The 13,033-nt window shown below is 46.5% G+C and overlaps 1 protein-coding gene across 1 annotated transcript; it reads right to left on the bottom strand.

The window, feature by feature from the left end:
- Positions 1-2,421: 2,421 nt before the first annotated feature.
- On the bottom strand, positions 2,422-12,233 carry IL12B (interleukin 12B). The gene is made up of 7 exons (XM_087867753.1): positions 12,110-12,233; positions 8,576-8,851; positions 7,916-8,033; positions 6,210-6,427; positions 4,641-4,798; positions 3,135-3,260; positions 2,422-2,625 (listed from the first exon to the last, which is right to left on the bottom strand). Exons 1-6 carry the CDS (start codon positions 12,195-12,197, stop codon positions 3,135-3,137), a joined length of 984 nt encoding a protein of 327 aa, XP_087723879.1. The 5' UTR covers positions 12,198-12,233; the 3' UTR covers positions 2,422-2,625.
- Between the last annotated feature and the right edge of the window lie 800 nt (positions 12,234-13,033).

Genomic DNA, 13,033 nt, shown 5'->3' with positions numbered 1-13,033 from the left:
GAACGGGTGATGATCGCCCTGGCTCTGTCTTTTCTCAGGAGAACGCCAGCGGAACTTTCTATCATGTCATGGGCTGGCACTAGGTCTCATGGCCTTGCTGGGCAGCCAGCGTGGCTAGAAAAGTGATTACCTAGCTTCCGAAACCTAGAGCTCAGGAGGCGAGAAAGAAGTTGAGAGTGAGTAGTGATGGGACACCCAGCAGGTTGTGTCCAGTGTCCTGCTGAGGGTCACATGGTCATGTCGCAGGGCTGGCCACGACGAGTCTCCTGGGTCCCATTCCTGAGCTCTTTTGCTAGAACATCTGATGCATTTGTAGTGGATAGATGCCCCATAAAAAAGGACTGTCCTGGGGACTATCTTTCAAAGACAAAACCTCTTGAGTGTATGTACAGAAATTAAAATTAGTTGAATGCTAAGAGGTCATGTCAGGTGGGAGCCAGAATTTCTGAGCTCTGCCCCACACTGGCCGGAAGTTTTGGGAAAGCTCCCCTGGTCTCTGTACTCATAAATGTGATTAATTATTTTTTCTTGGTTAGCGTTGTTCATTAAGTGCCCATGCAGTGTTTTGGTATCTCTAGATGAAAGGCCCTGTAGGAGGACAAAGAGTTGTTATTAACCAACCATGTGCTATCAAGTGTGGGCTCATAATGCAAGATGATAGGTTTCAAATGTCGGATTAGGATGACAGAACTTTTCCACCATTCCTCCAGGTCAGAAGCAGAGTAGAATAAGGGCTCCAGGAGACACTTCAAATAAGGACCCTTACAACATCCGTATTATAATTACCTTGCCATTGCAAGGAAGCCCAGGCATACACTTCGCCATTGAAGATAGCAGAGAATGGACTCCATTCTCTCGGACCCCACCGCGTGCTCTTTTCACGGGAGGCACCAGAGGAACGGGCAGGCTCTGCCCTTTCTTTGACCTCCCCGTCTCTATTGAGCCTTTCTGGGTGACTCCAGGTTACACTTTCTTCTCCTTTGTTCTTACCCCAGGGCACCATATACTGAACGTCTTAGCATTTAGTGGTAGTGAAGTTAACTTTTCATCCCTGCCTTATAAACTGTGCCAGGAGTGCGCACTGTTTGGGGGAAGGTTTTCTGGAACTCCTTAACCCCCAGGGCTAGTACGTGTCCAGACACACGACAAACCCTCCGTAACACTGGATCTGGCCCTAGGGGATGGGATGCTCATGACTCTGCCAGGTTGGAGTCTTATTTCCTGGTGCTCTGGAACTAGTAGAGTCGATTCCAGGCTAGAAGGTGAACAAAGCAAAAGCATCCAACCTCTAAAGAGGAAATAATGCAGTTCGGTGCCCTTGCAGAGTTCCCTGTGGTCAGACCACAGGGACATTCCCTGAGCTCAGCAAGACACTGACTTTGGGAACCCTATAAAGGGAAAGGGCAACTCCGCAAAACTGGAAGTGAAATTGCTTCAAAGAAGGGCCATTCTTAAGTGGCGGGGGAAAAATAATGCAGTGCTGGTAAATGTGGGAACAGGATCCTCGAGTCAGCTGAGAAAGCCCAAGATATTGTTGCAAAGAAGAGTTATATTTTTATTAGTTCATCGTCAGAATGTAAAAACAAGTAAACAGAAGACACATGAAATCATTTTACAGAAAGCACATTCATTACTTAACAGGAGCACCTTAGTGGTGGGCACTGTCTGGTCACATCCACGGGTCAGGTTCGCTCACGCGGACGAGTAAGCAATTCTTGATCATTTTCTTTGCATCTGCGTGCTTTTTTCTTGGCTACTAAGGAGCGGCTGGCAATTCTGACAATTTTACGTGCTTGGCCCTACTGGTTCTTCTTCTTGGATCATCAGAGCTTTTGACTTTCCAGACACAATGTCTCTGGGTCCCCCTCCTATGTCTTACAGAGAGATGGCTGTAGGGACTGTCAGGGTAGCTGAAGCCGAATCTCAATTTCAGTTATTTATTTATTTATTTTTAGGCCTTTCTAAATTCAGCCATCCAGAAGCTAAACTTGCTTAGGAGTATAGGTAGGTGGCCCCGACTCACGTTATCAACACCACCTCAAGGAAGTCTTCATGGATACAGGAGCCAGCATCTCCGTCTCCAGAACCTTCTCAAATGGATTCGTGTCTCCATGCCTCTATTTAACCACTTCTGTGTTCTCATCCATCGCAAATATATGACGGTGCTGGCATCAGCACCAGTGTTCTCACTGGTTGTCATAAAACCGATGCGCTTGTAGTCTCGCTTGAGAAGTTGTCAGTATAAATAACACATAAATTCACATTTTGCGTAATAGGGCCTCTTCCTTACAGATCAGGTCCTGAGAGTACGAAACATACAATCCCTCTTGGCACACAAGTGTTCAATAAAAATAATAAATTAATAAATACATAAATTACTTCAATAAATAGCATTAAGGTCAGTGGCAACCTGCTAGCTGGAAAATCTATAAATAAGGTACCTGACCATTTCAGTTACAAGCCGTTTGGCATGTAAATGTAAAATGCTGCAAAGACATGCTAATGATCCTTTACAAAAAGCTAATTAGGTAGAAAATAACTTTGGGGGCCTATTCTGTTGAGTCTTGAGAAAAGTTTGCATAATAACTTCACTTTCCCTCCAAGGTCTCATCCTGGGATTGGAACCTGAAAAAGAACACCAACAGTTTCTGTGAATTAGAAATGCGGCAGCAAACCCTTCCTATCTCTCATGGCACAATACTGGGGCAGTCGGGTTTGGGGATGCCGTGTCAGAAGGACCCAGCCTGTCCTTACGTGGCCTAGGATTCGGTTGCCTTTGGTGTCCCCCCAAGGTGTGCAGGATAAGGTTCTAACTCCTGAAAACAGCTTGCAAGCTATCCTTGCTCTGATTCTTAGCTACCTCTCTCTCTCTTCTTTGCCTTCTCCTCCAGGAGGGCAGGACCTATGCCTGTTTCCTTTACTGCACTGTCTCTGTACGCAGCGTAACTAACGCCCAGAACACGATGGGCATCAAATAGTATCTGTTTAAAGAACAAATGTATCTTTCTGACTCTGGTGACTGTGTGTCAGGCACCCTATCTTCGCTTTCTTCTCCTGCCCTGCCCCCCACCATGGCCCTGCACCCGGGGACACTGAGTGTTCAGGGGCAGGCTGGGCTTCGTGGGCCTGCTCACCTAAGTGCAGGACACAGCTGCCCAGTCGCTCCAGGATGAGCTGTAGTAGCGGTCTCGGGCTTGCACGCGGATCTTGGCCTCCCTGGGGCACGTGACCTTGGCCGAGGTCTTGTCCACGCAGAGTCTCTCTTTCTGCAAGGGAGAGGGAAGTCTTTGGCAACGCAGTCACAAGATGGGCTAGGCGTATTTCTGCAAAGCTTCATCTCCCCAAACAAGTACACCTAGATTTTCGGGCACCGCGGTGGCAACGAACGGTGGAGTGTGTAGAACTTGCGCCACCTACCGATAGAAGCTCTAAATGCAGATGCAGCTTTTCTACGTCAGCCCAGGAGAGATGGTTTGGTCCTGCTTTCACCTTTCCAGAACAGCTGCCTTGCCTGAAGGCCCCGTGCACACTCACCCCTGCACTAGGCCGATGGTGGGACAAAGGCACATATGCTCTAGCTGTCCTCTGGATATTCTGAAATACGATATCCTGATCCTTTTATCAGAAAACGTGCTGCAGTCCAGGCATTGTTAACTTTTAGCTGTGTGACCACAGAAAAATGCTTTGGGCTCTGTGTCTCTGTTTCATCCTTTATAAAAGGGGAATAATAATCATTCCTGTCTCACAGATGTGTCAAAGTTAAAGCTAATCCTCATGTAAAACTCTCAATGAAGTCTTTAATCGGTAGAAAGGGTTCAGTAAATATTATCTATTAATGGTGTAAATCTTATGTAGGGAACATACATGTCAAGATTTTAAATAATATTTAGGTGACATCTACTCCACACTAGCCCTTCCGCCTACAAAAAATAGCTCTCAGGGAGTGACTGAATGACTGACTTCCTACCAAATGCTAAACACTATCCTGAATAAGGCCTTTGTCCAGTGACTTCGAAAACTGGGGTCCAAGAAGTGTTGGGCTTTATGAAAGTGTCTTCTGGACCTTGGGATTATGAGGGCAAGGCAGGAAAGTTTGAAAGCTATTGTCTTAGCCTATGTGAGCTGTAACATTCTGCTCAAAATCAAAATCATTTCACGATCGATGGAACAGCTGGGAATTATCTGGGGTGAGACACAGCACACATGTTCTTTCATTCATTTTACTTGCTAAATTGAAACCATGATAATTTGAGGCTCCTGGAGCCCAGATTTCCTATGTGAGGACCAGTTCTGAGCACAAGCACTAATGACCAGACAGAGGCGGTAGTGTGGGTAGTTACATGGACGTGGGTGTGTCCACCACACTGGTTTCTTGGTTCTGGCCCTTCCTCGCTGGGTAACTTTGGGCAAGTCATTTAACCTCTCTGAGCTTCAGTGTCTCTACTCGAAGTGTTGATAATAATACCGCCTGCCTTTGTAGGGTTATGTTAAGGATTAAGGGAGAGAGCCATGTAAAACCCTTAAAGCAGTCTCAGGCACGGCGAAAGTGCTAAATAATTGTTAGCGACTGTTGTCATCACTCGTTTCCCCGATGCGGGCCTGCATAAACCTGGATGTGTGGCACCGGAGTCACAGCTCACCTTTTCCCGATGGTTCTTGCCCTGGCCCTGTATGCAGAATGTCAGGGAGAAGTAGGAATGCGGGGTGCTCCAAGTGTCGGGGTATTCCCAGCTGACCTCCACATGCCGAGAATTTTTTAAGGGCTTCAGCTGCAGGTTCATGGGCGGGTCCGGTTTGACTGTGGAGGAAGATAAAGAAACACCCTTTAGTTTCCAAAGGGAGCTTTGGTATAAGGTCATTCCGGCTTCTGATCCCACCTCCACCTTTGACCGCCTTGAGTCCGGAGGACGGTTACTTAACTTCTCTGGGCACCCGGCTGGCAGACACGAGGCGCCCCTGCTGCTGCCGGTGCTCATGCGGGTGTCCGCACCAGTTGCCCCCTCCTCTCTGGCTGAACCCGAGAGAGGCTCAGAATCCTTCTCATCCCTGCACGAGCCGATGAGCCCGGGAGAGGAACCACCTCTGCGTCTTGCTCAGGAGAAATTCCGTAGACACAACAAGACTCTCACATCCTGGCGAGGTGGGGAAGGACCACCCTCCCTGTGCTCAGTACGCCTGTGGGCCCCAAACTCGACCTGAGCTGAGCCTCTCGCTAGGGATGAGACGAGAGGTTTCCCACCTAGTGCTCTTTCTGTTGTCTTTTCACGGCACCTGGCGCTGACTTGGCTTGTGGCAACTGAAGTCAGGTGGTCTCTATGCTCGTGCATTCATTCAGTAAATGAGCAGTGAGCACCAGCTCCTTTATAAAGAGCTCCTGGGCTACATGTGGGAGGTAGAGTAGCGAGGATCCCAGGAGATTCCATCCTCGAGGAGCGTACCTTTGTCAAGATGAGCGCAGAGGAGACATTCGACGGAATGTCCAAAGCCCAAAGACCATGGCTCCTAGGAGGTGCTTTTCAAATATTCTTCTCTCTGTTCTTAACACAACTGACATCTTCCTTCCTTCAGAACTCAGCTAAATAGCACCTCCGAGAGACCTTCCCTGGCCGTCCTAGGTGAACCCAAACCTCCCCCTACCCGCCACGGGTAATTTCTCCACAAATGCTCGAGCAAGTTCTGTGGTTCTATGAATTTTATTTTATCAGTGGATAAATGGCAAAGGAAGTGACAAATGGCAAATCTCCATCTGCTGATTAAAAAAATAGATGTCCCTTTTGGAGGGGCTTATATTCCAATAATGAAGATTTTTTTTTTTCCCAAAGGCTAGAGAAAGCCTGGATGAGAATATCTACAATTAGTAGAGAAGCCTCCGTTCTGAAGATAAATCTTATGCTTGAGGGGGTCCTCCTGGATTCACCATGGAAACTGCCTGGGCAGCCGACAGAAGGTTAGCCAAGAGCCTGCTTTTTCCGGTGGGGCAGAACTGGGTCTGAGTTGCTAACTGTGAGATCTGGGGCATTTTAGTTAACCTGAGGCTCAATTTTCTCTTCCTTAAAATGCAGAGAATAGCATCTACACTGTACTCTTTTGGGGGGTGCAGAATAAAGGAGACAATGCACGTAAACCCCTTCCCTCGGTGCACGGGGCATCGTGAGCGTGTGACAAAGGGCGTTCATCCTTATGAAGCACATATAATTAAGCGGACTCACTGATGTCCCTGATGAAGAAGCTCCTGGTGTAGTTTTCATACTTGAGCTTGTGAATAGCGTCCACCACGACCTCGATGGGTAGGCTCTCCTCGGCTGTGGGGCAGGCGCTGCCCTCCTGACACTCCACCGTGTACTTCTTATAATCCCTGTTGTCCACTCTGACCCTGTCTGCTGAGAGTGTCACTGCTCCACACGTCACCCCTTGGGGGTCAGAGAAGCTGAAATCAAAGACAGACATTACCCCCTGTCACCCATTTGTGGGTCAGTTCCCAGCGGCTGGAGCCAAACAGCCGTTTGAGGACACAAGTTCTCCAACGGGTTTGATTTCTCCTCAGGAGGTTAGAAACTGCCCTTCCCAGGAGAACAAGCTTTGTCACAAGAGGTGGTACAAATATTTAGAGACAGCTCTGCGTGTCCGTGCCTCTGGCCAAATGAATCCAGAAATGTTAAGATCCAGAGCCCTTGCTTAAATCTCCTTATTAAAATGTTAAAGTCATTTTTCCCATTTTAATGACAAAATCCATACGTGCTAATTATAAAAAAAATTAAAAAGATAAAAATGTGTGTAAGTGAAATGTGTGCGTCTCTTTTAACCCTAGTCTCACTCCCCAACTAGAAATATTATTCATAGCTTGTCGTATCCCTCCCTTTGTCTACGAATATGCAAGGCAATCCTATAGCCACATGGACATACGGATACACGCATATTTTGTCTATATATACTCATGACGATTTTATTTTTCATCAAACAGGATCCAACTATATATATAGGTGTGTGGTTTATAACCATCCCTTCCCCCTTGGAACATATGGGGAGCGCTCCAGGGCAGACCACACAGACTGGGTTAACCATCTTGATGGCTGCACATTAAGCTGGAGGATAAGGCACCGCACTTTATTTAATTTTCCCCCTGCTGATTACCAAAAACATCACAACGAGCACTGGCATCCCTGTCTCTGTGCATTTGTATAAGCATTCCTTTAGCAAGCATTCTCATTTTCAAGACGGAAAAGGGAGACCCCAGAGGTTAATGTACTCAGTTCAATGGTGGCAAGGCCAGGCTGATCACCTGGGGTTTGCTCTGTCCCCCTGCCTTGTTCAGGAACCTCAATGGTGAGTGAGGGAAGTCACACAGACCGGCTAACATAGGTTCAGTATCCATGGAAACTGGTTTCTTAGGGGAAGTCCAAGTGTATCGGACAAACAACGAACTTCAGATTAGTGGTGTCGGCAGAAGGAAAAGGAGTTGAGGTGGTTCTGGGAAAATTTCTGGAAGCCTCAGCATTTTGGAGTTGGCTTCAGGGATTTCAAGATCTATGCCCTGGAGCTCTTGTTTCTATTTTCATCTCAAGGTGCAATTTTGGCAAGTCATTCTAGCTTCGATTTCTCCTTTTCTCTCTCCCCACGGTGCTATGAGCCTCAATGAAGCATCCCCAGGCAGTCTGGATGAGTGGGTTCAAACACAGCAGAGGCTATTCTCAGGCCCCAATAATATCCTGTTCTAACCCACACATTTGTTCAGGCGATTAACTTAAATCTCCATGTTCTCTCCCCAGTTTAGGCAGGAGGGGGGTGTTGAAAAAATACAGGTTTGACTTTGTTTTTCTCCCTTATCAGTAACTGATAGGCCATGGTGAGGTTGCCCTTATTTTCTTAATGAAATCGTTTTGGCAAAATACTGAGAAACCAGAGTGGTTTCACTTACCCTCTGCTGCTTTTGACACTGAATTTCAAGTCAGTACTGATTGCCGTCAGCCACCAGCAGGTGAAACGTCCAGAATAATTCTTTGCCTCACATTTTAGAAAGATCCTATTTTTGGATTCTGGATCTGAAAAGAACAAAAATTCAATATGTGGAGGTTTCTTCTTTCAGATAGATTTTAATTATGGTGAACCACAGGTCACCAAGAGGTACAAGAATGACGATCTTCCATTTCTTCCCTTGGGAGCTGATGTTGCTCCCGATAGGCAGACCAGTGAGGACCGGGAATGTCTCAATAGGTTGCTGATTCTGCAGCCTACACCCTGCACCTAACACATCAGAGGGAGCTGTTACATTTTTCAAGGCTGCCACCCCAGTGCTGAGTTATGCACTATACGCATTGGTTGATTTCCATCAGCCATTTAAAAAGAACTTCAGGAAAACCCAACCAGGTTCACCATGAAAATCTCTGAACATGAGATTTGGATGGTTGATTCCTCGAAATGTCTAAGAAAGCAAAGAAAAACATAGCTACTGGTGGTTTCAGTAGGGGATTTGATATTGGTTCCCTAACTACACTAGTCATGTCTTAACCTTTTACATTTCTAAATTTATTTCTTATGGAGCGAAGGAAATTGATATCATCTGAGCCAATGGAATTACCTTTCTGTTCCTTTAAGATATCAGTGGACCAGATTCCATCTTCCTTTTTGTGAATCAGCAGGAGCGAATCGCTCAGAACCTTGCCTCCTTTATGACAGGTATACCGGCCAGCATCTCCAAATTCTTTGACTTGGACGGTCAGAGTTTTACCAGAGCCTAAGACTTCACTGCTCTGGTCTGAGGTCCAGGTGATGTCATCCTCTTCAGGAGTATGGCAGGTGAGGACCACCACCTCTCCGGGGGCGTCCGGGTGCCAGTCCAACTCTACAACATAAACTGGAGAGCACAGGGAGTGGAGAACTGGACTGTAAACTCCATGAACCCCGAGACGAGGTTTTCTGAACCACCGGTGCATCGGCACAGCCAGAGCACAACCTTGCTCGTGACAGCAAATGCTCGCTGAGATGCTTGATCTCAGGTCGCTGGGCCCTACTTGGGTTTAAGGTCGTGAAGAGATAAGCAAGGAGTTTTATAACTGCCATCGAGTCATTAACTGGCAGCCTGTCTTTAATAATTAAGCTCTGATTTGCTGGCAGATGGGGAATAGCACAAAACACTTTACCAAAGGCCTGATGAAGAAACTTCCAGCACAATTTCAGTTGCATGGAGAATAAGGCAGGGTAGAGAGATGCCAAGAAAGACTGACCAGCACTGAGATCCTGTCCCCACTAACTGGCTAGCGGGTTTGGAACAAGGTAGTAAATCACCATAAGCCTCAGTTTCCTCATCTGTAAAATGACAGTAATAGTATCTATGACGTAGGTTTGGCTATGAGGATTAAATTAAAAAAAAACCAAACGTATAAAGCCCTTAGCATAGTGCTTACCATTGTAAACTCAGTGTTGGTTATTGTTATTCACACACCAAAGTTTGGTCAGATGACTGCACAGAGAAACTGCCCTATAATTTCCCACGGGCATTTGAGGATTTAGTTCTTATCGGATAAACTCAACAATGGAGATTTTCGTTCTATTTTTGAAAGCAATTTTACACTCTTAGGAAGCAGTTCAGCAGATCTTGGTCTTCCCATTTCACAGAGGAGCAGGCCAAAACCAAGAGGCTAAGCAAGCTTACATAAAGCTGGAAGCGCGAGAGCTCAATCTCAGGCCTTCTGCCTTGTTGGCTTGGCAGTGGACCTTTAACCTGAGTCTCCAACTGGCACTTGAGGAATGGCCTAGCAGAGCGTGGTAATGAGTGGGTCCCATCCCAGCTTCATTCGTGGGTGCATCACTCACTAATGAACTGGGGTCATTTAATGCAGTAGTTCCCCAAGCCTGGTCACTGGACCCCCAGCAGCAGCAGCACCTAGGAAACTGCGGGAAATGCAACACCTGAGTTGTTGAATCAGGAACTTTGGGATGGGCCCGATGATCTGTTTTTTATGCTCTCCAGATGATTCTGATGCCCTCTCGAGTTTGAGAGCCACACTGGTTAAGAGCCTGGATTTTGGAGTCACATACAGGTCTGAGTTTAGATTCAGCTCGATAGCTTATCCTTGCCTGTGGCCTGAGGCAAGATATTCGATTACTCAATAATTACTCATTTTTAAAATGAGCAAAATATTAGTGCTTGCTTCAGCAGGTCGAGACATGGATTATACACGCAAATTCATACAACAGCTTAACATAGTGCCCTTAAATGCTCTGTAAATGGTGACTCTTACCGTTGGCATCCAGATGGAAAGCACTGTGGGATATGAAGCTCTCACTTTTCATCAGAGGGATTTATAACTACTGACTGGGTAACAAAGACATGAGATAAAAAGCGCTTGGGACCCAACTGTTTGGAAATGATTAGCTGTGCGGACGTAAACCCACGTGGCACCCTGGGCTTTCCCAAGTTTTTCTTTGTTCGACCAGCCACTGAACAGCAAGGCTATTTTCCCGTCACAACTGAGACTCAGTAGGCCTTGAAGACCCTTCCCCAAGGGCAGGGGACAACTGCCAGAGGGAGCCCGAGGAAGAGCATCTAGAACCTCGTGCCTGGCTTTATCTCCTCCTTCATCTCTTCATCTGGCCTCCAAAGTCGTCCGCCCTCTATTTCTCACACTGACTTCCTGGAATTTCTGTGGTTTATCAAATTAGAAGTAACTTCGGGGTTTACTATGCAAGGGCCAAGCTTCCTGAGCTCACTAAAAATCCCAGGGTTGGAAGGGATCTGGCATGGTCATCTGGCTCAGGCCTTTGCCTTTGCTCAAGGGAGGGTCTAAAACGCTCAAACTCTCCTTGGGCAGAAGGGAGATGGCTGGATTGTTGCCCTCTCGAATTGATTAAGAATGTAGGCACAGTCCAAACTTCTTTCAGGTACCCGTTTTCTACTGTGGTTCTCTCCTGACTATCAACAAATTATTTTTGATCATTAGCTAAAATGTCCTCACTTCTAATCCGTGCCTGTTTCCTCCTGTACTCAAAGCATGTAAGAAACAATTGCTAATGTCCTTCTTGTAAAACCTTTTTCAAATACTTAACGCACAGGCTTTGAAGTGGGACAGAACTGGGATCAAGTCCCTGTTCCATCCTTCCCAGGTCTGTGACACTGGGGCAGTTATCTAATCTCTGTAGCCTCTACTTGCAACATCTGTAAAATGGGATACAGACAGTCCCTATGTCACACGGTTGTTGTGAGAATTACATGAAATACTGTGCTCAATAAATATTAACTATTATTACCAGGATACAGTTACAGATAGTAATTGCCAACATTATGTTGGCTTCCATGAGAAACATCTGAAGACCTTTCAGGAACAACTAACAATCAGTTAATGCATTATTGACTGTATGTGAGAAAACAGGCTAGAGGAACCCCTTATTTTACTAATACCTATGGTTCTATTATTCTACTAGTAATTTTTATTGATCATTGGGATTATAAACAGGTTCTCTTGAATCATCAGAGACATCATTTTAAACAGCCAGAACAATCCTGGTGTTGAGTTGTCCCCTGCACTCACTAACCTTCAATCCTCCGTGTAGTCGGTGTCACTTGGTAATCCCTGGTTCACAGTTGAGGAAGCTCAGCCTTAGAGGTGACCCAGATCGAGGTCACCTAACTGATAAGTGGCAGAGTCAGTCTTTGAGCCCGAGTCAATGTGAGTGTAAATCCTATGCTTCCCCCAAAGTGTTTGGTCAGAGGTGAGTCCTCTCTGTGCAATGGAGGGAGAAATATTGCGTGGTGGTGGTGGCGGGGGGGGGGGGGGAGGCTGACAGCACGTAGTTCTTAATCTTTCCAAATCCTTCACTTTGGAATTTTCATTGTATGATACAGCTGGTGTTTAGTAATACTTCTGAAGTCCATATAGCCTTTCCCATCATAGTCCACAAAAAGCTCCTATTCTGGAGTCTAATATGAAAGCCAAACGACATAGATACCCTCATCGGTGAAGGAAGGACAGACGGCCTGCATGTTCCCATGATGGCACTCACTAGGAGGCCCCAAGACCTGGTTGCCCCTTTCGGTCTGATTTCCCCCCAGGGCCTGCCTGCTAAGTCCTGGCTTAGAATTCAGGGCCGCCACAGAGAAGGAGAGCCTGGTTACCATTTTTCTCCAGTTCCCATACGGCCATGAGGGGAGATGCCAACAGAACCAGGGAGAACCAGGAGACGACCAGCTGCTGCGGCTGCATCTGGAGGAGGGGGAGAAACAGAGGAAAAGAAGGAGGAAAAGAGAGAGAAGAGGAGGGAAAAGAGAAGACACAATGTCAGGAGTTATTCAGTCGCTTTGGAAACCATATTCATTCTATGTGCGTTGTTTTTAATTTTGATTTTTTCTCTCTCTTGTCTGCACTGTCAGACTAATACTCTATGAATTACAGGAGCCCTGTGCCAGTCTCTGGGTAAGAACATCTCCAAAGAGAGAACCACAGACTATCTGGAGCTGAAGGAGACCAGCCCTCCAATAGAACCCTCTGATTTTTAAGGTGAGAAACCTAGGGCTCAGAGAAGGAACATGACTTAGCTGGATTAACATTCAGCAATGATATACCCGGTACTTACCAGGTAAAGGGCTCTGAGCTAGAGTCATTGGGAGTGAAAAAAGGATTTTCTGGCCTGGGTCCTGCCTTCTAGGAGCAAACACTTCCATTCAATAAACATTTATGAAGTCCATGTGTTAAGTGTCTACCCTCCAGTCGGGGAGACCATCTATACCCCGTATCATTGTATGCAAGGTGCTATGTGCAGTGACACCTGGGGGTAAAGGACTTGGGGGGGGGATAACCAGAGGCTATCTTTCAAATTATGGCAATGACCTGGCAGCCAGGTTTAGTTTCTCTCCGTGTTTAGATGGTAATTGCTCCAAACTCAAAGGTTACTTCCTCCTACACAACGAAACCAGTGATTTTCAAATGTGAGCGCACATCAGCGTAACCTGGAAGCCTTGTTAAAACACAGGTGGCCGAGTCTCACCTCCAGAGTGTCTGATTAAGCAGGTGTGTGTTGGGGTGGGGGTGGGAGGAGGGGG

This window comes from Ursus americanus, chromosome 15 (assembly GCF_024610735.1).
Source record: "Ursus americanus isolate L20-20 chromosome 15, mUrsAme1.1.p, whole genome shotgun sequence".
Taxonomy (NCBI): Eukaryota; Metazoa; Chordata; class Mammalia; order Carnivora; family Ursidae; genus Ursus; species Ursus americanus.
The sequence above is the reverse complement of the archived record's forward strand: the minus strand, read 5'-3'. Positions and strand labels throughout refer to the sequence as shown.

Excerpts from the sequence above, each read along its gene's own strand:
- IL12B (XM_087867753.1), bottom strand. The coding sequence starts at position 12,197 with ATGCAGCCGCAGCAGCTGGTCGTCTCCTGGTTCTCCCTGGTTCTGTTG. Across the intron at positions 6,428-7,915 it reads AGTGTCAAAAGCAGCAGAGG|CTTCTCTGACCCCCAAGGGG; the intron begins GTAAGTGAAACC and ends CTTTGATTTCAG. Across the intron at positions 3,261-4,640 it reads GCAAGAACCATCGGGAAAAG|AGACTCTGCGTGGACAAGAC; the intron begins GTGAGCTGTGAC and ends TTGCAGAAAGAG.